General features: G+C 38.3%; 5 protein-coding genes and 1 non-coding gene across 10 annotated transcripts; 3 read left to right on the top strand and 3 right to left on the bottom strand.

The window, feature by feature from the left end:
• The first annotated feature begins 31 nt into the window (after positions 1 to 31).
• Positions 32 to 2,606, top strand: LOC121794901 (ubiquinone biosynthesis protein COQ4 homolog, mitochondrial-like). The gene is made up of 3 exons (XM_042193293.1): positions 32 to 184; positions 958 to 1,144; positions 1,962 to 2,606. Exons 2-3 carry the CDS (start codon positions 962 to 964, stop codon positions 2,463 to 2,465), a joined length of 687 nt encoding a protein of 228 aa, XP_042049227.1. The 5' UTR covers positions 32 to 184; positions 958 to 961; the 3' UTR covers positions 2,466 to 2,606.
• Positions 2,607 to 2,687: 81 nt separating this feature from the next.
• Positions 2,688 to 4,582, bottom strand: LOC121794902 (protein SPIRAL1-like 1). Of its 3 annotated transcripts, none has more exons than XM_042193296.1 (3): positions 4,383 to 4,582; positions 3,548 to 3,821; positions 2,688 to 3,132 (listed from the first exon to the last, which is right to left on the bottom strand). In XM_042193296.1, exons 2-3 carry the CDS (start codon positions 3,806 to 3,808, stop codon positions 3,049 to 3,051), a joined length of 345 nt encoding a protein of 114 aa, XP_042049230.1. In that variant the 5' UTR covers positions 3,809 to 3,821; positions 4,383 to 4,582; the 3' UTR covers positions 2,688 to 3,048. The 3 variants fall into 3 exon arrangements, with proteins under 3 accessions (XP_042049230.1, XP_042049229.1, XP_042049231.1); XM_042193295.1 differs by having other exon boundaries at positions 4,395 to 4,581; XM_042193297.1 differs by lacking the exon at positions 4,383 to 4,582 and adding an exon at positions 4,310 to 4,367.
• Positions 4,583 to 9,745: 5,163 nt separating this feature from the next.
• Positions 9,746 to 13,201, top strand: LOC121794898 (UDP-glucuronic acid decarboxylase 6-like). 3 transcript variants are annotated; one of them, XM_042193290.1, is made up of 13 exons: positions 9,746 to 9,889; positions 10,739 to 10,869; positions 11,102 to 11,188; positions 11,273 to 11,360; positions 11,442 to 11,533; positions 11,616 to 11,680; positions 11,766 to 11,854; positions 11,955 to 12,032; positions 12,133 to 12,226; positions 12,342 to 12,408; positions 12,494 to 12,557; positions 12,631 to 12,671; positions 12,804 to 13,201. In XM_042193290.1, the coding sequence occupies exons 2-13, from the start codon at positions 10,780 to 10,782 to the stop codon at positions 12,987 to 12,989; spliced, it is 1,041 nt and encodes a 346-aa protein (XP_042049224.1). In that variant the 5' UTR covers positions 9,746 to 9,889; positions 10,739 to 10,779; the 3' UTR covers positions 12,990 to 13,201. The 3 variants fall into 3 exon arrangements, with proteins under 3 accessions (XP_042049224.1, XP_042049225.1, XP_042049223.1); XM_042193291.1 differs by having other exon boundaries at positions 9,852 to 9,980; XM_042193289.1 differs by lacking the exon at positions 9,746 to 9,889 and adding an exon at positions 10,040 to 10,171.
• Positions 13,202 to 13,276: 75 nt separating this feature from the next.
• Positions 13,277 to 15,305, bottom strand: LOC121794897 (putative methylesterase 11, chloroplastic). Its single transcript, XM_042193288.1, has 5 exons — positions 14,769 to 15,305; positions 14,134 to 14,376; positions 13,903 to 14,046; positions 13,688 to 13,819; positions 13,277 to 13,579 (listed from the first exon to the last, which is right to left on the bottom strand). Exons 1-5 carry the CDS (start codon positions 15,141 to 15,143, stop codon positions 13,283 to 13,285), a joined length of 1,191 nt encoding a protein of 396 aa, XP_042049222.1. The 5' UTR covers positions 15,144 to 15,305; the 3' UTR covers positions 13,277 to 13,282.
• Positions 15,306 to 20,455: 5,150 nt separating this feature from the next.
• Positions 20,456 to 22,870, bottom strand: LOC121796551. The gene has a single exon (XM_042195374.1). The coding sequence runs from the start codon at positions 22,868 to 22,870 to the stop codon at positions 20,456 to 20,458; it is 2,415 nt and encodes an 804-aa protein (XP_042051308.1).
• On the top strand, positions 22,203 to 22,309 carry LOC121797554. The gene has a single exon (XR_006049915.1). It is a non-coding gene; the product is annotated as a small nucleolar RNA R71 (small nucleolar RNA).
• Positions 22,871 to 24,285: the final 1,415 nt, after the last annotated feature.

The following is a 24,285-nucleotide window of genomic DNA, read 5'->3' as shown; positions in this document are numbered from 1 at the left end:
TGTAAAAATTTAGAACAGAACAGTATTTAAAGAATAAAGGATCGAAAGAGAGAACTAAGTAAAACAGGTGTCCCCACTTCACTTCACAGCAGTTGTCGCCGGCACCAATTCCGCCGCCTTAAGTCCTCGACGATCACTGCCCATCAACCCCACCGCCGACCTCTGATCCCTCTTCATCTTTCAGGTCAGCTGTTCTTGTTTTACTCAAATGGTCAAATTTAGGGCTCGAATTTTTTTTACCTCAAATTGAAATTAGGGCTCGAATTTCATCCGTTTCTATTATTGAATTAGGAGCTCGGGTTTATGCTGGATTAGGGTTCAAGTTAAGATACACGGAATAGGTGGACTCAATCAATTTGATTCAATTTATTTTTTCTGCTGATTGCAGAAAGACATCGCACATGTGGCTCGATTTTTTTCTGATTATGATTGAATAGACTGCATTAGCTGTAATTTGTTACCGCTGTGTGTGGCGGGTTTACTAATTAATTGGTGCATCACATTCATGCTCAAAGCGCGAATCCTTTTTCTTTGGTAACCCAGGATTGTTTTCTCCAGTACAATCACAAATGTTGGTTCACTGTAGGGAAAAAACCAACCAATTTGTGCAATTGCATATGTTTCTCTTTGCGGTTGTTTGGACATTTCATTTGTGCTTGAGTTTGTGTTGACAAGTAAAATACGGAAAATAAAAGACACTAAAAGCTTTATGGACTACATTGTATTAAAGTTTGAATTGAATTCTCTCCATGGTTACACCACCTTTTATAGGCTCTAATTCTAGCTATACATGGAAAATATATTCTAATTCCTTAAATATCTTCTTTATTTGATTTTCCATAATCTTTAAATAATTTCCTTCATTATTCTTGCCATAATTTCATCTCTTGCCTTCTTGTTCTCCAATGAATTGATTTTCTTATTCCAACAGTTTGATGAAGTTTTTTGATGTAGCAGGGATATGATGACAGGTGGTCGAGTTAAACTGAATGGATGGCAGCAGGCTGCTGTGGCAGTTGGATCAGCTGTTGGAGCGTTGTTGGATCCACGTAGAGCTGATTTGATAGCTGCTCTTGGGGAGACGACTGGAAAGCCTGCATTTGAAAGGGTTCTTGAGAGGATGAAGAGGAGCCCAGAAGGCAGGGTGAGCTTTTCATTCCAACATGGCTGCTATTTTTTTTATGCTGTTATATTTACTCTCAGAAATTTTACATTTTTATCTCTTATCGAGGATTTTAGTTTCTCAAATGGCTTCCTTTTGACGTACAGAGTGTACATGTGTGGCTCGTTGTGCTTAGATCAGATTGTTTAGAAGTAATATAAGTGGCAAACTGTTTTCACCACATCTAGAGATATTCATATAAGCCTGTTTTCACCACATCTAGAGATATTCATATAAGCGGGAATGCTCTTACTTGGCTAATATTTTAGACAAAGTGACAAAGTATACATTGCTCTTTCTGCAATTTCAGTTTTAAATATGGTTGGATCTTATTTCAATATTATATGCAATGTTGGAAATATGAATATACAATGCAATGGATTTGTACGTATATGGCCTTACCACCAAGTTAGGTAGCATTACCTGGATAGATATGGTGTAGAAACTTTTAGTTGCAAGACTTGGAGGATCATTTTGGCACTTTTGAGAAAGAATGTCTGGCATTCTCAAATACAATTCCACCATATAGGAGGTTCTATCTTTAGGCATCTAAACATACTACATGCATGCAAGTGTCATTAGATTTGCTCCTGTTGATTTTGGTTTAGAAGTTTGATTAGACATGACGTGCAAATGGGATGCATGAAAACACACTTACTACTGGGCATCTATGACAAAGTCGGAGAAATTTCGAGATAATATTGGCTTTTTTAGGTGCATGTAATTTGTCGGTATCCTCAACTACAAGTCTTCTTATTAGCTTTGTTGATGAATAAGCTTTACCTGATCTTCTCCACAGGCTGTACTACTGGAGCGCCCCCGTGTCATCTCTGCTAATGTAGGGCATGCATGGGACCTTCCACCAAACACATTTGGTGCTGCATATGCTAAGTTTATGGGATCCAGAAATTTCTCTCCTGATGACAGGCCACCTGTCAGGTTCATGGAAACAGAAGAGATAGCGTATGTTGCAGCACGTGCTCGTGAAGTGCATGACTTCTGGCACACCCTGTTTGACCTACCTACCAATTTGATTGGCGAATCAGCGCTGAAGGTCATAGAATTTGAGCAGATGCTTCTCCCCATGTGTGCCCTATCTGTTGCAGGGGGTACTGCTCGATTCAGCCAAAGTCAGAGGAGTTTGTTCTACCAGCATTACTTCCCTTGGGCTCTCCGGTCAGGCGTGAAATGCACTGATCTGATGTGTTTGTATTATGAGCGCCATTTTGATGAGGACCTGGAAGATGTTCGTAGGAGATGGGGAATCATTCCCGCTCCTCCACCCCCACTACGTGCAGCCTGAAAATCAACATGTGCTGCGTCTTACCACCAGAGTTCGTTCCCGTTTAAAAAAAAAGGCAGAGCTTTTCTTTTTTTAACAAAGTTAGTATGCTTTCTGATTTTGTAATCATAATTTTATGTGTTAATAGCTTCTTTTGTGATAGGTTATGGTTTTGGGGAGTTTTTATTTTCAGGCAGCAAAGAGTAATATTACCTGTTTAAGAATAAAAATGACAAATGAAAATGTCATGAACACACAAAAGTACAATAGAAGAAAAATGCTTAGTTGTTTTACAGAGTAAGTCATTATGAGAGATGCTTATTATGCATCCAAACACAACAAAGATCTCTCGATTCACACTTCAAATTTACCAACGAATTCATATCTGTCTGTGACAAAACAATCGACAAATCTTGCAGCAGAGACACAATACCATAATCTGCCGCTACATTTACAAACAAATAAGCCATAACCTCGAACTCGAATAGAATCATCTCACAAGGCTTGCAGGGCAAAGGCGCAAAATATCAGATTGCTGCTTCTTTTTACAAATAATTTCTCTAAACACACTTGGTGATCCCAGCCACAGAGCTGGGGTCGTTTCTTAGTTGCTGCTGCCGCCACCAAAAAGGTAACCCAAAGAAGAGCCTCCTCCGGGAGCAGCATGAACTTTAGTCGATGGTCGATCCTGAGACAAAACAAAAGTTGTAATCACACAAAATACGAAGAATTAAATGCAAAATGATAGGAGTACAAGAAATATGACAAGTATGCTCTCACCAATCACTACATAAGTCCCAGGTTCTGACCTAATCTATTTAAGGAAACATACAACTCTCATATTATCAGATATCAAAAAGATCAGTTTGAATTCATCCTTGATGTGAGAACTAAATTTTAGTTGATCTTTCTTTTACAAAAAGGAAATGTCATTACCAATCCCAAGAATTGAATCACACATAGTAATCAGATTGTAAGAGAACATATCATAATCCAATCAAGATAACAAAAGAAATCAGTAACTTCATAATGTCAAAAAACCAAAATCAAGTAACTTCATCAAAATCTACCAAACACAGAATCTTGTTTCCCCAGAGACATACCGTGATAAAATTGCAAGTACTCTGACCATCTGCTCTAACATAGTTGTTTGTGGTGCTACTGTGAATCCCAGCCGGAATCTGCTTGCTAACGTCTACTGGCTGAGGACCGGCATTAGGTTTTGGCGAAGGCTCTTTACTAGCAACCCTACTCTCACTTGGTGCAGCTAGTGCTTTCTCCGCTGCTGGTTTTGGAGCCTCACCGCTACCAAACAAGTAACCCAACGAGCTCTGCCCTCCACCACTGCTAACTCCACGACCCATATCTACTATTCTCCTAAGATCAATCAAAAGTTACCATCTTAATCCGGGCAATCCAGATAGAAGTGACAATCAGAACCTGAACATCACTAAATTCTGTATGTCTATGCACAAATCCAATAGATAGCCTGATTTCAACTATGTAGAGAATCAGATTTCCTCCAACTATAATTATCTAAAAAAGTTATCAACTTTCAGTTTCTTAAACTACATTTTGACTTCAATCCAAGGCTGCAAGAGACAAATAATCCAATGAAGCTCCAAGACAAATTCCTAACCTACACTATATTTCCCTGTTCAAACATCAGTGTTAACCTAATACAAAAATGGAAGAGCAGCAACTACCAACATCAATAATCATGCAGAACTGAATTATTCTTCATGAATTGAAATAATTGCATCAGCCATTATTGCAATCACAATTCCCTAATTATGATACATAATTCATCTCAACCCTATAACCCTCCACCAAAAAAGATCATAGCCCACAAATCAAATCAACACCTTTATATACAATTGAGCAAACAAATCAAATCACGCATCAGTGAAGTGAAATGAGTTGGATTCAAGACCATACTTTTCTAATTACCTTCACTTTTTGTTGATCAGATCTACAGTATGGAGCCATGAAAAGTATTATGGAGAACGAGATTACTTCTTCCAGTTATTTATTAAACCTTCCAGGTGAGCGAGCAGTATAGAATTCGGAATTTAGTGGAAGGAAAGCAAATGAGTGATAGCGCGCGAGTGGAGCTAGCAGTTTCGGATTGGCTAGAGCTGATTTTCTCTGGAGGCACCAAGATGCAAATACATATAAAGTGGGCCTCACTTTTAAAAGAAACGTGAGGGATATGATTTTATTTTAGAGGTCCCTAAACTATGTGAAAATAACCAAATTCGCTGCAAAATAGTAATCCCTCTATTAATGTCATATATCTCACCGACACAGTTTTAAGAAATTGTTTGACTTTGTAAAGTAAAATGGTAGAAAAAGTTAGTGGAATTTGGGTCATACTTTTTTATATTGATTTAATAATAAAATGTGAGTAAAATAAGTTAGTGTAACGTAGGTCCACTTACTAAATATAGTATTATTTAGTAAAAGTGAAATGCGATATTTATTGGCGGACTGACGAAAAAAAAATGTGACAATTTAATAGTAGACGGAGGGAGTAAATTGAATTACTCATAACCGAGACTAATTATCTCATTAATGTCAACTCTCTCTTTTTTTATAGACAGTTAAATATAAATTTAAATATTGTGTCACATTAAATTCAAATCCGAAGGCATTTAGCTAGCTCCATAGATTGTTACACAACCACTGAGTCAATTCACACACATTAATTTCAACCATCTTTGTTTTGTAGTACTAATAATTTGCATCTATTTTTACATTAAATCAAGAGATTCTTATGAAAGAAAGTTCTCAAAACAGCAATAATTTTATAAACCCCAACTATAATTACCTATAGCTTTTCAGTTTTAAGTTAAAATAAATTTATGAAATAAATAGACTGACTATACAAACCGGGATTTTCATTAGTTTTAAATATACTCTTTTCATCTTATAAAAATAGATTATAAAGTAAAACATATACTCCCTCCTTCGTCTACTCATTTTGCCATTTTTGTCTGTCACCAATAAATGTCTCATTTGCTTTTTTACTATTTTTAGCAATAGACCTCACATTCCACCAACTTTATTTCACTCACATTTTAATATAAAATTATATAAAAGCATGACTCACCTTTCACTAACATTTTTCACCCACTTTCTATTATATTTTTTAAATTCGTGCAAGATCAAAATTGGCCTTGTATTGATGGACGGATGGAGTAATGGGTAATTATGCAATGGATCTATTATCTATACTCGTTTGTTCGGTGTATTAAACATACAAATATGAGTAACTTAGGTTAGGAGGCATATACTTTAGCATATTCTAGGGTGGCGTTCGGTTGCCATGACTAATATCATGAGACTATCCATCCATGATTAAGTTGTGGGATTATTTTAGTTGGAGGGGGAGGCTATGACTAATTATCATGAGACTATCCATCCAGGATTAAGTTGTGGGATTATTTTAGTTGGAGGGGGAGGCTATGACTAATTATCATGAGACTATCCATCTAGGATTAAGTTGAAGGGTTCAATCTTATGAACCAAACATGATACATATTTAATCCTGAGATTTAATCTTGCCAACCGAACACCCCTAGGTGTATACACAATAAAATATTTTTTAATAAATGAAAAGGATAAAAGAGCTATTAACTTTTGTAACTGAAGAAATGCCGTTTTGTGAATGAAAGATTTTTAATTAATTTTATTTGGCATTGTGATTTTATGTCATACATCATGATCTTCAGTACGTAGTGAATCTTTATATCTTGATATAATGATATTATCGGGGAGATCAGCTTTATATTAAAAAAAAATGTATGATAAGTTCATAATTTAAGATTTTTATTTTCGGTAGAAATTTAAGATTTACTATTAAATATGGATTATATACTACGGTGGTGTTCGGTTGCCAAGATAAAATAATACCAAGATATAATCTATGATTAAGTTGTGAGATTATTTTAGTCTGCTAAGACTAATTATCCCATGATTATCCATATAGGATTAAGTTGTGAGATTGAATCTTATGAAACAAACACACTACAAATTTAATTTCGAAAACAATCTTGCAAACATAACAAATTTAATATATATACTTTAATCAGACTTGATATAGCCAGGTTAGTTGTTCCATAAAACTTCAATTATTCAATGATATTCTCGGTTGAATGTGACTTAAATGAAAAATGACCAAATCTCTTATTTACATACACAAATAATTATATTAACATACACAAATAATTACAAATTGTGTAGCGCACTTTGTATTTTTACCAAAAGTGTCAAAAGATGATGCTTCAACCTAATTACTTTCATAATATAATAAAGAGTGAACTACATAAAATGACCATGATGTTTCCATTTGTTTCACTCCAGACTCCTGACTAAAAAAAATATCGCCACATGCCTCTGACCTTTAACATAATCACAAATGAGGTTTTTTCGGACTAAAAGACCATTCAGCTCTAAAAGGGCATTATTGTCATAACACCATGCGTCTGCAGTGGCGGCCCTGCATGCTGCCTGCCAACCTGCGTGATTTGACGGGCCGCACGTCAGCTGTGGCAGTTATGATGGTGCTACAGCGGCGGTTCAGACGACCATTCTACACGAATACGCCACGTATCGAGGACTCCCTGCGTGAATTATCAAATAAGTTTTAAAAATTTCACATGCCTTATTTTCGGCCTTTTCTCCTCTACCCCGCCTAAAATTCTACCAAAAATACCTTGTTATCCCACCCCGCCTAAAATTCTAACCATTGCGAAACATTGTTTTCACTCAACATTGCGAAACATTGTTTTCACTCTTCATTCTATCTGCACCCCCCTGTGAAAAACTATCTTGCATTAATGGCGCCTAAACGGAAGCGCGGTGGATCCTCAGGCGCATCGTCGTCACGCCGTAAAAGGAAACCAATACCCCCGCCATCGCCACCACACTGCCGACCACCACCGAGACATGCACCAATGGTCATAGATGTGGAAGAAGAAACCTGGGATATCGGAGATCCTGAACTGGATTTTTTCGTCCCAGAGGATGAATATAGTAAGTTAACTTTTAATCCTCGGTTTGTGATTTAGGATTTTTGATAATCTGGATATTGATTTTGTGATTCAGGCTCCAAAAATTGATTTCGTTGTGATTTTTTTTTTACTGTTTTGGTTTGATTTTTTATTGTGCGTTTATTGTCCTCCTTAATAGGGGATGCACCTGGAAAGTTTTCAGTTGCTTTCCATCATGGAGGTTCATTCTTCTCTACGAAATATGCGAAAAAGTATGTTGGTGGGCATTTAACATACTTCGATTTCTGTAACATAGACAAATTCCAGCTCATAGACCTCTCGAGCATGGTATTAAAGCTGAAGTATGATAGGAAGATGATATGTGAGTTCTATTACTGTGATCCAAAGTACAGTCATGACTGCGCAGGGGTTTTAATCGGAGGCCCGTTGTTGCCCATTGTTGAGGAAACACATCTGAAGGATTTCCTCAAAGTGGAGTCTATAACGACAAAGTTAGTACACGCATCAGACTAAAGAGATTGAATTGAAACGAAGTGCAACAAACATCGCGATCTCAAGCTCAGCTACAACAGAGATTGAATTGAAAAATGAATTGACAAATTAGTACACGCATCAGACGAAAGAAAATGGGGGGATAGATGAATTGAGGTGAGAAAATAGAACATAGTTTCATATCCTGAAAATGTAGAGGGAATTACACCGATTAATTCGAACATCAACTTTAATTTGAAATGAAATCCCAAAAATAAACCTCGACCCGGCCAAACAAACATAAACCCTACTTCGAATACAACCAAATTTCGCTGCAAATACGACCCAATAAAAATCCCCAAGCGACGGACGAATTTCAGTGCGAGAGAATAAATTACATAAATTGGGATCTTACAACAGAGTATACGGTAGAGTTCAAACGACGAATGAATTGAATGTTGAATTACAGTGAGAGAAGGAAGTGAAGTGAGAGAAGGAAGAAGAGAAATTAATTCAAACACTCTAACTATAGAGGTATGAACACGGCAGTATGTGGAACATCAAATTTGAGTTGACAAAGGTGCAACCTATTGTCTGCAAAAGTGCAGCATCAGAGCAGAGTAGGCCTGCAACATGCCGCAAATTGACTGAAATGCCCTTCAAGGCATAAGGGCCTTTTAGTCCGAAAAATGGCTACAAATATCTTATTTGTGATTATGTTAAAGGTCAGAGGCATGTGACGATATTTTTTTTAGTCAGGGGTCTGGAGTGAAACAAATGGAAACGTCAGGGTCATTTTATGTAGTTCACTCTATAATAAAATATGATGAGGAGTTGAGGACCTCTCACCAAATTCAGTTATGTTTTACTAAGCTAGTCACCTAAAAATCTTAATTAATACTTTTATAATGTTTTTATATAAAATGAATTAAACGTTTTTTTTGTATATACTCCATATAAATATATTCACTAGTATTTTATGGAAATCAAATATATAAATATCTCTTCATTAGATGTTGATGTGGATAAGAAAGCAAACCTAATCCACTATTAACATAAGGCTAATCCACTCCACTTATATATAAATATCAAGTCCTCCATATTCATATTGTTCTTTTTAAAATGCTATTCATGACCACGTAGCTCTAAGCAATAAGTCAACTAACTCACAGTTTAAAGTTTAAACGTAATTATAAAGTAAAATACTAAAAGAAATTTGAAAGCGAAATGAAAGTAAGAAACACAACAATTAGCAGCACAAAGGTTATAGTCGATAATAAATTTTACAATTCACGTATTTTTCAGTTTAACAATTTAGAAATATAACGAATAATTACAAATATGTGAAAATTAAAAACAAAAGGAGAAATTCACTTCAAAATCAAGTAACAAGATAAATGAACTAAAAGATAGTAGTACTATTTTGTTACTTGATTTTGAAATGAATTTCTCTTTTTATTGTCCAATTTTCACATATTTGTAATTGTTCGTTATATTTGTAAATTATTAACTTCAAAATCAAGTAACAAAATAGTAGGAGTATTATCTTTTAATCCATTACAAATTTACCTGGAGTATTAGCTACAATGATAAAATAATTAAAAGAATTAATAATTTCAAATCAAATCAATGCTATCATTATGAGATTTACTGCACGTTCAAAATATTTGATTTTACTCTTTTTCTCTAGGTATGAGAATTTAAAGTATTTAAGAACTCTTAAATATTTCATCAATATCAAGAAGTCAACTATATCAAGAAATAAAAGCCCACGTAACTCGGCCGAAGTGATAACAACTTTTTAAATTGGGGATTATCAACAATATTTAAAAGCTTAAAGAGAAAGAAAGGACAATTAGAGCAGATTTTTTTTGTATTTATTACTACTACCATTTTGGTTGAATTTTTTAAAAAAAGAAGCTGCCTCTGGTTTTGTTCTGGTGTGGAGTGACCTTGAAGGTACGCCGAAAAAAATAAATATTGCTTAAAATCATAGTAATATTTGGTGTAATCTTGCTTCACTTTCAAGATTTCCCCCTCTCTCTTGTTGGTACGTTTGGTATAGAATAATGATGAAGCATGCTCTTTTTTTCTGGTTCAGTTTATTGAATGAATTAAATATACGTCCTTGGTTTGTTTAGTGAAATTGTGGGTTTCAATCGTTCAGTATATAAAGGTGAAGTTTTTTGCTGTGAGAGAGTGTGTAAGTTCCACTCATAAAATACTTACAGCAATTACAAGGTGATCGCCCCTTGATTTTGTTCAAAGATTCTTCCTTTTTAAGTTTTTTTCCTTGTTAGTTCTTGATTTAGTGTGTGCTTTGATGAATGATGTGAAGCTGATTTGTTTGTTTATGGATTTGATTGAAGGCCGGTTCATTTATTTTTTGTTTTAAATGCAGGCTGATTTGATTCTGTTTAGAGATTAGACTCTTGTTTGCCACCAATTATTGGATTTTGAGAATGTTTAATTTGCTATTTATGTAGATTAGTTTCCTCTTACATAGTTTTAATGTTGGTGAGTGAAGTAATTCTGACATGAGATTATGTTTTATTACATGTGCTGTGTGTTTTTCAAGTGTTTACTTTTGATCTGGTCCTCATCTGCTGTTGAATTTAGTTTTTTTTCCAGTTATGATGGTTTCTGTTTATGAGTGATTGGATTATTATAGTGTGGTACATCTGCACCAGAATATAAGAATTTTGAATTGGATTGTTACTATGTTTTTATTTGGTTTCCTCTATTAGTATCTCAGTTTAAACATTCATGTATTTTGGATATTTGGTGATTGTTGTTTTATGTACATAGATTTGGCCTTTTGAGTTTTAACTTGAAGAAGGCACCTTGTAATGGCTAATCAAGTATCGAACGGAAGCAACCATGTGTCCACCAAGCCGCCTCCCGAGCCTTCGCCTTTGAGAAAAGCCAAATTTTTCCAGGTAGCCTACGAATGATGTTTAATGTGACTATGTGTTTCTGTCTCTCAGTCTTTGCAATGTGTTATTTATAAAAAATACACTGTCTGAACTGATAAATCTGTTTGGACTTGCTGTTATGATCATTATGAATTTAATATTCAAGATTTTTTTCTGAATCTTCTATTACCACTAAAGAATTGTTCCTATAATCACTTTCGTTTTCAGTTTCACATAATTAGAACATGATTGGCAGGCAAACATGAGAATTTTGGTTACTGGTGGAGCTGGATTCATTGGCTCTCACTTGGTCGACAAGCTGATGCAGAATGAGAAAAACGAAGTGAGCATTTCTTTCTTACAAAATAAATAGCTTGTGTGTTTGTATGCATATGTGAACCAAGTTCGATTGTGGGGTTTTGGTTAGGTAATTGTTGTGGACAACTATTTCACTGGATCGAAGGACAACCTAAAACAATGGATTGGCCACCCGCGATTTGAGCTTATTCGACATGGTGCCCATTTTCTTCTTACACTCTCGCCTTTTATTTGGTTTTCCTCGTCTGGTTTTAAGTCTATTAATTTCTTTGTTGCAGATGTCACGGAGCCTTTACTAGTTGAAGTTGATCAGATTTACCATCTCGCCTGCCCAGCTTCCCCGATTTTCTACAAATACAATCCTGTCAAGGTAAGTGTCACGGAAGAAGCATATATATAGTTCACCAACAAAGATGCATCGATTGTTGATATTTGAATTATTTATTTAACAGACGATAAAGACTAATGTGATTGGAACGCTAAACATGTTGGGGGTTGCCAAGCGTGTGGGAGCAAGGTTCGACAAGACTTGTTCACATTTTCTTTTAATTCCCAGCAGTTTCTCTTGACGACTTCATTTATTCTGCATTCATTTTGTGTAGAATTTTGTTGACCTCGACATCAGAGGTTTATGGCGATCCACTGGTGCACCCTCAGACCGAAGACTATTGGGGCAACGTGAACCCTATAGGTACTTATGTGTTGATGAACCGTCATGTGTTTACAGTGAGGCATTTGGAATGAGACAGAGTGCTGATTTTGACGTTTTCATCTCTATTATGTAATTGCAGGTGTTAGAAGTTGTTATGATGAGGGGAAAAGAGTAGCAGAAACTCTAATGTTTGATTATCACAGACAGCATGGAATTGGTATTTTCCTCTCTCGCTTTGAGTACCATGTAATTTGTCCAAAAGGATGTTAAATGCAACTACTTCATGTATTCCTAACCACCACTTGATTTTGCAATAGAGATACGGATTGCAAGGATCTTCAATACTTACGGACCCCGAATGAACATTGATGATGGCCGCGTTGTGAGCAATTTCATAGCTCAAGCAATACGGTAATAATTACTCATATCTTATGAATCTCGGTTGCTTGTCTAATCCCGATTCTCTTCTTGTGTTTGTATGCGTTTAAGATGAGAGTTTAACTTTCTGAAATGTTGTTGTGTCCAGTGATGAACCTTTGACAGTTCAGTTACCAGGAACTCAGACAAGAAGCTTTTGTTATGTTTCTGATATGGTATTTGAGAATCATGTTCTTATGCAATCAAAAGTGCATCATATAATCCTCTTTTATCTCATTTTATTTTCTTTTTTTTGGTAAGGTCGATGGTCTTATCAGACTGATGGAAGGAAACAACACCGGGCCAATCAACATCGGCAATCCAGGTACACAAAATTCCGACATGATTACATTAGACCATGATGGTTTTTTGGTCTTAACCAAGAGCATCATTTTCAGGTGAATTCACAATGACTGAGCTCGCAGAGACTGTGAAGGAGGTAAAGTTTTCGACCTTTGAAGCCATTTTAGATTATACACTTCCGAAATTTTAACTGTAAAACTGTTTATGCCATATTTCAGCCCGATTTAGGTATTTTCTCAACTAATCTAACATGAAAGTTGTGTTGCAGATGATCAATCCGAACGTGAAGATCATAACCGTTGACAACACTCCAGATGATCCTCGCCAGAGGAAGCCTAACATCACAAAGGCCAATGAGCTGTTGGGCTGGGAGCCGAAGATCAAGTTGCGCGATGGTATCCCTCTTATGGAAGAAGATTTCCGCAAGAGGCTTGAAATTCCGAGGAAGAAGTGATGAATGGAAAACCCTGTGAGAGACGTTTATATACGGCTTCCATGCCTCCCTTTTCAGCTGAATCTCTGTTTTGTTTTTGTTTGATTTGGTTTGCTCAAAATGTTGATTTTTTGAGGTGCTTAGCTATGAAACTCTTTGCTGCTACAAATTACATAATGTGACATCACATATTGTTGCATCAATACATTTTCAATGAAATATTTTCTGTTCAATTCTCTAGTTTATTGTGAAAATAACATAGCAATGTGTGATGATATCTAATTACAATGAAAGGCTGCTACAAAAAAGGTTTTCTAAGCCTCCTTCCCCTGCTTTACTTGTGGGGTGTTTGATGTCTCTAACAGAAGCCTGAGCAACGCCTGAGGCTTCGAAAAAAAAGGCGAATGATCCGCGCCTTTGAGCTGGAAGACTCGCTTAGGCGGATCCGACTGTATCATCGCCTCCTGCAGTGGCTCTGGAATGGCGAAATCATAGTCTGTCTTGACATAAAATCTTGGAATAGAACCATATTTTTCTGCAGAAAGGCAGAGCTTCTCTGTCACTGGTGCAAACGGCACAGCCCTCATGGATACCGATGCCAATGCCACATCCTGCATAATATAAACACACACACACACGCAGAAAATTATAAGATGAGAAACCTTGAAATGGTGAATGCAATATCAAGAAATGAATCAGAAATAATACCATAAAATTACCTTTGATGGAGTCTGGTTGAACAAGAAATCTTCGAGGAGGGATTTGTCGTACTCCATGGCAGTTGGCAACTGTTTCTTCCCGTTCCCATATACGAACTTCTGAGCACGTTGGTTCTGCTCAGTTAAGGATGCCTGCAGAACAAATTCTCGGATCAGCCAAAAAGGCTTCAAAAAAACGTGTTGCAGATGTGTGGAAAAGGCGACTATATGCCGACCTGTTTGGAGAAGACATCAAGGGCGCTATGGCCATTGCTGAGCATGGTTGCAGCAACAAACACAGCTCTTGAAACTTTGCTAGGATTCATCTCCATTGCATAAGACATACAAACTCCACCTACATCATGTCCCACCAAAATCACCTGCATTTCGAAGCATCGATCATCATCATAATCATTCAAGAAAATCACAGCATAATATCAAATCGAAGAAACACAGCCAATGCATACCTCTTTGTCATCAGCAAGATTTGCTAGGAAATCAATGAGGGGTTTGGCATATTGAGCTATAGTTTTAATAGAAGTGATGTCACAAAAGTTAGCACCAGAGCCAGTGAGGTCTATGGCATCAACTTCACAATTGGCTTCTTTCAAAAGGGCTATGATTTTGTACCAACACCATGCCCCAAAACCTCCACCATGAACCAGCACAAAATGCTTCTTCTTCTCTTTACCATCATTTCTTGCAGCATCCTGAAATTATTGGAATGATTAAAAATTATTACTTACAGTACTTTTTTTGTTTTTTGGTTAAAGTCAATAGTCATAGGGTCAAGATGTACCTGCGACTAAATAAATGGCCGTAAAAGGCAACTAAGAAAGTTATTGTCATTAATTTATGATGTTACTACAAACCAAACTAAAAAAAAATTCTCCCTCAAAAGTCAATAAAATTTTATATAATAAATATTTCCATTTGTCTAGATTGAGTTATAGCTCTGCCTAAAAGTAAAATCTCATTGAAAACGTCTCCTACTAAACTAATTCAATCCAAAGAAAATCCAAGAAAATGTCAAACAAAGAAACTTCACTCTATCAAATCCAAGAACAATAACTAAAAAAATATAAAAAAAATATGAAAAAACCTGGAGATTAGGGAGGTGCATAGAAGAGAGAGGGGTTGAACTGGAGACTGAGCGAGATCGCCTAGGAAGCTTCTTCGAAGAGGAAAAAGGAGGTGGATACTTGGTCGAAACAGAGCGGTCCAACTGGAGGAGGAGATCACCTCCATTGTTTTGCAAGTGATGGTGGTAGAGCATGGAAGCAATCTGAGCTTGCTGCTTGATATAGGATTCATCGAAGACATTCGAGGCTTTCATGGCCGGAGGAGAAGAAGAAGATGTGGCTGATTTTCTTGATCTTGTATGGGGGGCTGAGGGGGAAATCCATGGAGGGTGGAGCTCCTTTGGTGGAGATTTGGACACTGTTGAGGGAGAGAAGCATGCAAGAGAGTTTCCCATGTTTGTTTCTTCTATCTCTTGTTTATTGCATGAGAGTGGGAGATGCTAACATATGAAAACAAAATGTGTTTTTGGACATCAATTTATAATCTTTTGAGTTTGGACAGCACCTCTGTATGTTGTATTTAAGATGAATAGACCTCTTTATAAATTTGGAATTAGGTGGATTGTATTTGTTCAGAAAATGGTGGCTGTGAACAATATAAAAATTAAATGGAAGAGGCCATATCTGTAATATTTGGCATGCCCAATGAATTTCCACAGCTATAATACATGTGCCGGGGTATTTCTTTTGTTGTTCTAGGGCATAATTAACCTTCCATAAGTGTATTAGAGTTTTTTTTTGTTTCGGCTTTGGGAGAGACGCATGAGCCTCATGCGTCTCCTTTTAATGAAACGCATCACGGTAATGCGTCTTACACAAAGATGCATGAGGGACATGCGTCGCTTGTTTTTTTTATTTTTTTTAAAGAGGCATAAGCGTCACGCGTCACAGGGAGAGACGCGTCTTCGTCATGCGTCGCCTGTTTTTTAAAATTTTATAAGACGACGCATAAGCGTCATGCGTCTTAGGGAGAGATGCGTCTCTAATTCACATAAAACAGACGCGGGGAGGCAGAAAGGGCAGACGCAACGCAAGAGAGGTAGAAGACGCGAGAGAGAACGATACCAGACCCGATTTCGGCGATTTCTTGGCGATTTCCCTTCATATTCCGGTAAGTTTCCTTCAATTCTCCCTTATTTGGAGTTTATTTGCATATTTTGTGTAGGTTTCTTTCAATTTTGTAAATTATGGTTTATAAGAAATTGTTCAAATTTGACCGATGTTTTGTTGTTTTGTTAGTTGTAATGGATTTTATTGGTGAAATTCATTTTATTGTATAGTTTTTTATATGTTTGAGATGCTTGGGGTTGCGATTTTGGTTGTTATTGGAGAAGAGATTAGAAGTTGAAATGTATCTTGTAATTTAACCTTCAAATTTAGTAGTTATATGTAAATTAGCCCTTATAAAGCATGAATTGTGATGAATTGGAGTAATTCAATGGATTAGTAGTTAATCATTTGGTTTATAATGTTTTGTTGTTTTGATGATGAATTTGAATGTATATGTTATGCTTATTGTAAATGTGAGTTTGTAATTGTTGTTTTGTGAATATGTTATTAGATTATATGGAGACTTTCAAATTCAAGCGGACAATTATTATATGGACCCGAAGACCCGTCCGTCCTATATCTGCAGAAAAATCACCTTTCAAATAAACTATTGAAAGATGGCACAACACAAGTTTTCAAAGTTTTTCGGACGGAAAGTAAGACTTGAGATGTCGACATTCATGAGAATGTGAGGTATTGGCTTGACGCCTTTGGTTTCAAAGGCGTGATGGATTGTGGAAAGTCGATGAAGGTCGACAATGAGCTGATCACGGCTTTGATTGAGCGTTGGAGGCCTGAGACGCACACTTTCCATCTACCGATCGAAGAGGCAACGGTGACCTTGGAAGATGTGCAAGTCATTTGGGGCTTGATAGCGGACGGTCGCATTTTCACAGGGCGTGACCATCATGTCGGATATCCTGATTGGCCTAGCAAGTGCCGAGATTTGTTGGGATGGATACGTGATACATCCACAGAGACAAAGCAAGACGGTTTGCTGATGACCGCTCTGATCAACCAGACGAGGATACCTTTGGGTGATGACCTACCTACGTATGCATACATCCAAATGGCACGTATCCATCTCCTAATTTTGTTAGGAGGTCTCATTCTACCAGACACCACGGGGTGTAAGATTCCTTTTATGTGGTTGAATGCATTCAAGGATCCGGATGAGGTGCAAACTATTAGTTGGGGAAGTGTGGCTTTGTCCTTCCTGTATCATTATCTGTGCGAGGCTTCCATGGATAAGAGGAAAGAGTTGGCGGGCCTATGATGCTTCTGCAGCTATGGGCGTGGGAAAGAATGCCCACATTGAGGCCGTCATTCATAGGAGCACTCGTGCACAAGCTATATACGCCATGTGGCGCCAGGTATATATTTAAATATTTATTTGTTTATGCATATTGGGTTTTTTTACATCAATTTTATTTATAGGTGGAAATGAACAACGCAAATAGGAAATGCTCCTAGATACTCGGTTGAGCATTACCGTGATCAAATATCTCTGATTAGACCTGACCAGGTGAATATAATTTTAATGTTGACTTAATTTATGAATTTATTATGAAGTTAATTTGGTGTTTGCATTGCTGGTTTGTAGTTTCTGTGGACGCCATATGCACATTGCATACTGTCTGACTATTGCAGTGATGTGAATGGATGCTCCTTGTGCGACACTTACTTGGTGTGTTGGGCCTACGTCGAGGCACATGAGGCTGGATGATGCGATATTTTAGAGTTCTTAATCAAAGCATAAAGATTATCAAGTTTAATTATTTTAACTCTAATAATACTACACTACTGCAAGAATACAGTATCGTAGTAGTATTTCAAGTGTCGATCCACAGGGAGGCGAGATTGTTTGCGCTTAATAAGACTACACAAAGCATAAAAATATTTTGTTTTGATTTTGAGATGGTTAACTAATTTAAACTACTGAAACGAGATTTTTAATACGAGAAAGACAAGTCACTCCAAGTTGCTCACTAAGCTTGCGTTGTTTTACACCATTTACAACGAAACATACGACGGGATTATAATTATCAACCTAATCGCGTGCACTGAACATGTCTACGACGTATAGTTCACAGTCAGCTGAACACTTGTTCCATGAACCAACTTTCAACGACATTTAATTCCTGCGGATGCGCGGGAATAAATGTCGTCTACTATAATCACTTACCTAATCCACTATCAATTTATCCCCTGAACAGTTCTAAATCGAAAGCATACCAACAAACGATCAATCCTAAGCTATGTTAAAGAGACTATAGTTAAGATTTAACAACACTACATCATTAGCCAAAAACGTAGCATTTTAATTATCAAACACATTGTTGGTATCAAACATACGATTCAAGGTGTTAAAACAAATACACAAGCCTAGATTACAACTCGGAGCAACAAAGAGAGCCTAGCCTATACACATGGTAGAATGTAGAAATAAAACCATAGGTGTGATGCTCTCGTCGAGTGGAGTCGGGATTCGGGAATGGATGGTCGGAATAATGGCCGGAATGCCTTCCTTCTCTTCTTCCTCTCCTCCTTTCTCTCTATTTTTCTCTGTATATCCCCTGTCTAAATCCGTCTCTCCCTCCAATTCATTTTCCCAGCTTTTTTAATCCTTCAACCGCTGGGTCAACTGCAAAATCGCAGTTACGCGACTAAAACGCCCGACCGGGCGAATTCAAAGGAGGTAATCGCCCGACCGGGCGAAAGGCTACTGCATGGCCTCGCGGGAAACGCCCGACCGGGCGTTTAGTTGAAATCAGAACGCCCGACCGGGCGAACTTTCTGGACTCCGCATGCACAATATGGAAACGCCCGACCGGGCGTTTAGCGACATCAAAACGCCCGACCGGGCGAACTCTCTGGAATCTCAGCTATGCATTTCCGACGAACTTCCAGCTTCGAACACCCGAAACTACACTCAAAGCACGACTTGGTGAGTTATAATTAACATGAAATCCGGGGTAAAGAATAGGAAATAAGCTTCGCATCAAATACCCCCAAACTTAAGCTCTTGCTCGCCCCGAGCAAGGTACATTTTTTAGCACAAAAACTCAACGCAAGTCTACCCCGCAGAGAAATTTTCATCACAAAGAATCATGTAGGGACGTGAGTGACAAAATCTAAATCCCCAACATTTCCAATCGAGATTTCCCACTCTCAAGAACAATCACTCATCCCCTTAGAACGTCAAGTTAAGGTGCACTTCAAAATAAGTCCAAGCATGCGATCAAACAACTCAAACCATCATCATTGACTTATTAAGCAATACTAACCACATAGACTCACAGATTTCAAATCGAACCTCTTTAACTCTACCAAGTTCTTTACACAACATCCACAAGCATCAACGATAAGGTCCAAGGTCTTATTTCAAGGTTGTAATGGGGCTAGGGACGAGGTAGGATAAGTATGGATAGTGAGCTCAAAGGCTACACATTTGAGTGCCAAAATCTTCCCTCCTACAACATCCTTCCAACGATCGAACAACCAAAATTTTACAACCCAACTCACACTCCCCCAAACTTGAGATCTATTCTAGACAAGATTACATCAAACAATTGTCGAAGCTCTATCTTTATTTCATCAACTTATTATTTCTTTTTCTTTTTCTGTTTTTGTAAAGACCTCGACTTTTGCGAATTTGGAGGTCGTCTTTTTTTTTTTTTTTTTTTTAAGAACTTCATTCTTTTCACGTTACATCAAGTCTAGAGAAGTCTACTCTTTACAGTCCACCACCCCCACATTCACAACTCAAAACACCAAGCTCAACTTGTATTTAGCACCCAAATAGTAGCAAGGTCAATTGATGAGGCTAAAATTAGGCTTTTTTTTTTCAGTGGCTAAGTGTTTGGCTAAGTGTTTACACAAAGAATAGGGAATTAAGCTCAACGTGGCATCTAGGGGATCAAGTGATGGACTAGGCATGTGATCATTTGGCCATAGAGTTCATCCTAGTGCCTTATCCTCCCAAATCGTTAACACAAACGAACGCAAGCACTTCACTCGATAAAGCAAATCAATCCAAAATAATTTCCACAAGTCATGCGATTTTCATACTCTCCTCAACTTAAGAAATCGGATGTAATCACAACATGCTCTTTCAAATAAATTCATGCACCCATTCCATTCATCATAAGCTTCAAAGATCAAGTAAGATCAAGCAAGATTTCCTAACCAGAAAGCCGAAGATAAAGCATGCACCCGTCAACTACATAGATTCAAAACATCTTTATCACGCAAAACACCCAAAAACATACATCACAAATCATTCATAACCCCCCCAAACTTGAATGCGCCATTGTCCTCAATGCATGCAAAAAAGACAAATAAAGTAAAGGGAAAGGAAACTCCCCCAAACTTGGCATGACGTCCATAGTGCATTCGGGTGGGAGGGTGGGTGTAAAAATCCTTTGCAGGTGTGCTTCCTCCTAAGCTCCAATCCTAACTCCCAGTTGCTCCTACAAAAAGAACAAAAACTACAAAAAGAAACACTCAATTCAAAATAAATGTTGGAGGAAAGAATTGAGCAAACAAAACCTCCAACATATGAAATCAAAAATAAAAACAAAAAAACTTGGGTTGCCTCCCAATCAGCGCCTTTGTTTATAGTCGTTGGCTCGACCTTCTTCATCCTTGTCTACCTCTATCCAGGCTCCAATAGGCGCTTCCCCGCCTTCTCTTGCTTGATCACCACATTCTCTCCATCTACTCGAAACATGACCGTATTTGTCTTGGTCTCTATCACAACATCACCGGTTGCTAAAAATGGCCTACCAAATAGGATAGGCATATCCTTGTCCTCTTCCATCTCTAGGACAATGAAGTCAACCGGGAGTACAAATCTATCAACCTTCACCAAGACATCCTCGATGATACCTTTTGGTTTCACAATTGAATGATCCGCCAATTGTAGGTCAATGTCGATTGGTTCAATCCTCGCTTCTAGACCGATTGACCGTGCGGTTTTCAGAGCCATCAATGATATTCCCGAGCCTTGATCAAGTAGGCACTTTGGGAACTCCTTATCTCCCATCTCACATGGGATCACACAGCTTCCAGGGTCTCTTCTCTTTGCCGGCATCTTTCCCTTCACAAATTGTGAGCAAAATGCGCTCAATATCACCACACCATCGTCTTGTATCTTCTCCTTTTTCGCAATAAGATCCTTAAAAAACTTGGAGAATTTAGGAAAATGTAGGAACAAATCCACCAGGGACACATCTACATTAACTTTCCTGATAATGTTCATCATCCAATCGAGTCCTTTCTCTTGAATTATTTTCCTACCCTTCTTCTTATTCTCGACTGGGAAAGGTGGTGGCGGGATAAAATCTGGAAAATTAAATGGACACTTCGGGTCCATTGCCGGACTTAGTGGATTCTTCTTATGGATATCACTCATGGTTGACTCTTCTTTTTCTTGTTGACATTCCCTAGCTTCGGTAGTAGCCCACTCAATCCCCTCGTCCGCCCCTGCGTGCGAGGTTTGTGAGCCAAACAACTTGTCCGCCCCTGCGTACAAGATGTTCGAGCCATTTTGTGCATCTAGCATGATTGGAGACTCAAGATCCTTCCCACTTCTTAACTTAACTGCCTTGCACTGTTCAAAACCTTTAGGATTGGGCACCGTATCACTCGGGATAGCATTAGGAATTCTTGTGTGAGATGCTGTAGCAATCTGCCCAATTTGAGTCTCGAGGTTCCTCAATGTAGCCTCCATCTGACCAAACTTCTCTACCGTCCTTTCTTTGAAGCTCTCATTCTCCTTTTGACTCTTGGTCATGAAGGAGAGTATCTGTCCCAATTGATCTTCTACCGATGGCTTCTTCTCATAACCCGGGGGTTGAGTGTTTGTCCTCCATTGGTTCCCCGAGTTGTTGCTAGGACCACTTTGATTCCAGTTCGATTGATGAGGCCTCCAATTCTGCTGATTGCTGTATTGGTTGCCTTGGTTAAACCCTTGGCCATTGTTACCAATGTAGTTCACATCCTCCGTTGGTGGCCCTTGAAGACTTGGACATTGATCCGTATGGTGTCCACCTTGGCACAGTCCACACTTCATCACAGTCACTGCTTGAGGTTGAGGATTCAGTTGAAGAGATTTCACTGCTTTCGTCATTGAAGACATCTGGGTGCTTATATCTGCCAATTGAGCTTCAATTGCAGATACTCTCTCTGGATCCTTTGTAGCACCGAATGTGTCTCCTCCTTTCTCCGCTGCTCTCCTTGGGTTGTGCCAGTTCCGTTGATTGTTAGCCAACCTTTGGAATAAGGCTCTCACCTCCTCATGCGTTAAGTCATCCAGGTTTCCATTAGAACCTGCAGTAACTAGTCCTGTGCCTTCATTGTTGAGTCCCTTGTAGAATTTGAGTAGCTCATGCCCTGGAGCAAGACCATGGCTCGGGCATTTCCTAAGCAATTCAGTGAACCTCTTCCACGCTTCCGCAAAAGACTCATCATATTTCTGTCGGAAGATAGTGATCTCCTCTCTCAACTTCTCAATCTTCATCGGAGAGTTATATTCCAAGAGGAACAACATCTTCAACTCTTGGAATGTGGCTATGTTGTATCCCGGAATAGAATCATACCACGCCCGTGCTTTATCCCTCAGTGAGAAAGGGAATAAGGCCCTCTTAATCTGATGATGGTCCACATTCGGGGGTCGATGAGAGTTCGTCAATTCATAGAACGCGTTGAGGTGGCTCATCGGATCCTCATCGTCTCGCCCATGGAAGAGATTTCCCCCGTTCACCAAGCTAATGTAATGAGGAGGAATGTTCACGTTGTCATTCGCGTAGGCGAATTCTCCTAGAAAGTCGACTCCCGACCTAAGAGTGTCACCGAACCTTCCTCCAGGTGGTGGGACAGCGTTGTTGTTATTATTGTCGGCCATCAACTCAGCTTCTGGATCACTGTCACTACTCTCAAACAATGGGTTATCTCTGATTGGACTCGGCGAATCCTGTTGAATTTCAAACCCGGCTGAACTTCCTGACCCTTTCCTTCTTTGATAACAGAGTAATCCGAAAGGCGGTGTACCCTGAGATCTCGTGTGCATTCACGACTTTCTCTTTTATTTTTTTTTATTTTACCTACACAACAGAAAATACACCAAGCACAAGCACAATATAATTCCTATAACCGAAAGCGAGACCTCTCGACAACTTCGGGGTAAGTCCTATAAATCGTGTGTGCTAGTGTGCAAACAAAACAACGTAAAACTAAACTAAGAGTTAGCTAAAAATTACCTAAAATAATACACTCCTTCGTCTTCAAGTCCGGACGTGGTAGATGGCTATCACACCGTAGAACACGAACAATGTACCTAAAAAACTCAAAAAGAAAAATCAAACAAAACAAAATAAAAACTAAAACAATTAAGCATAAACAAGCTATTGCCTCCCCGGCAACGGCGCCAAAACTTGATGCGATATTTTAGAGTTCTTAATCAAAGCATAAAGATTATCAAGTTTAATTATTTTAACTCTAATAATACTACACTACTGCAAGAATACAGTATCGTAGTAGTATTTCAAGTGTCGATCCACAGGGAGGCGAGATTGCTTGCGCTTAATAAGACTACACAAAGCATAAAAATATTTTGTTTTGATTTTGAGATGGTTAACTAATTTAAACTACTGAAACGAGATTTTTAATACGAGAAAGACAAGTCACTCCAAGTTGCTCACTAAGCTTGCGTTGTTTTACACCATTTACAACGAAACATACGACGGGATTATAATTATCAACCTAATCGCGTGCACTGAACATGTCTACGACGTATAGTTCACAGTCAGCTGAACACTTGTTCCATGAACCAACTTTCAACGACATTTAATTCCTGCGGATGCGCGGGAATAAATGTCGTCTACTATAATCACTTACCTAATCCACTATCAATTTATCCCCTGAACAGTTCTAAATCGAAAGCATACCAACAAACGATCAATCCTAAGCTATGTTAAAGAGACTATAGTTAAGATTTAACAACACTACATCATTAGCCAAAAACGTAGCATTTTAATTATCAAACACATTGTTGGTATCAAACATACGATTCAAGGTGTTAAAACAAATACACAAGCCTAGATTACAACTCGGAGCAACAAAGAGAGCCTAGCCTATACACATGGTAGAATGTAGAAATAAAACCATAGGTGTGATGCTCTCGTCGAGTGGAGTCGGGATTCGGGAATGGATGGTCGGAATAATGGCCGGAATGCCTTCCTTCTCTTCTTCCTCTCCTCCTTTCTCTCTATTTTTCTCTGTATATCCCCTGTCTAAATCCGTCTCTCCCTCCAATTCATTTTCCCAGCTTTTTTAATCCTTCAACCGCTGGGTCAACTGCAAAATCGCAGTTACGCGACTAAAACGCCCGACCGGGCGAATTCAAAGGAGGTAATCGCCCGACCGGGCGAAAGGCTACTGCATGGCCTCGCGGGAAACGCCCGACCGGGCGTTTAGTTGAAATCA

This window comes from Salvia splendens, chromosome 3 (genome assembly GCF_004379255.2).
Source record: "Salvia splendens isolate huo1 chromosome 3, SspV2, whole genome shotgun sequence".
NCBI lineage: Eukaryota > Viridiplantae > Streptophyta > Magnoliopsida > Lamiales > Lamiaceae > Salvia > Salvia splendens.
Note: the sequence above shows the minus strand (reverse complement) of the source record. Positions and strands in the feature narration are given on the sequence as shown.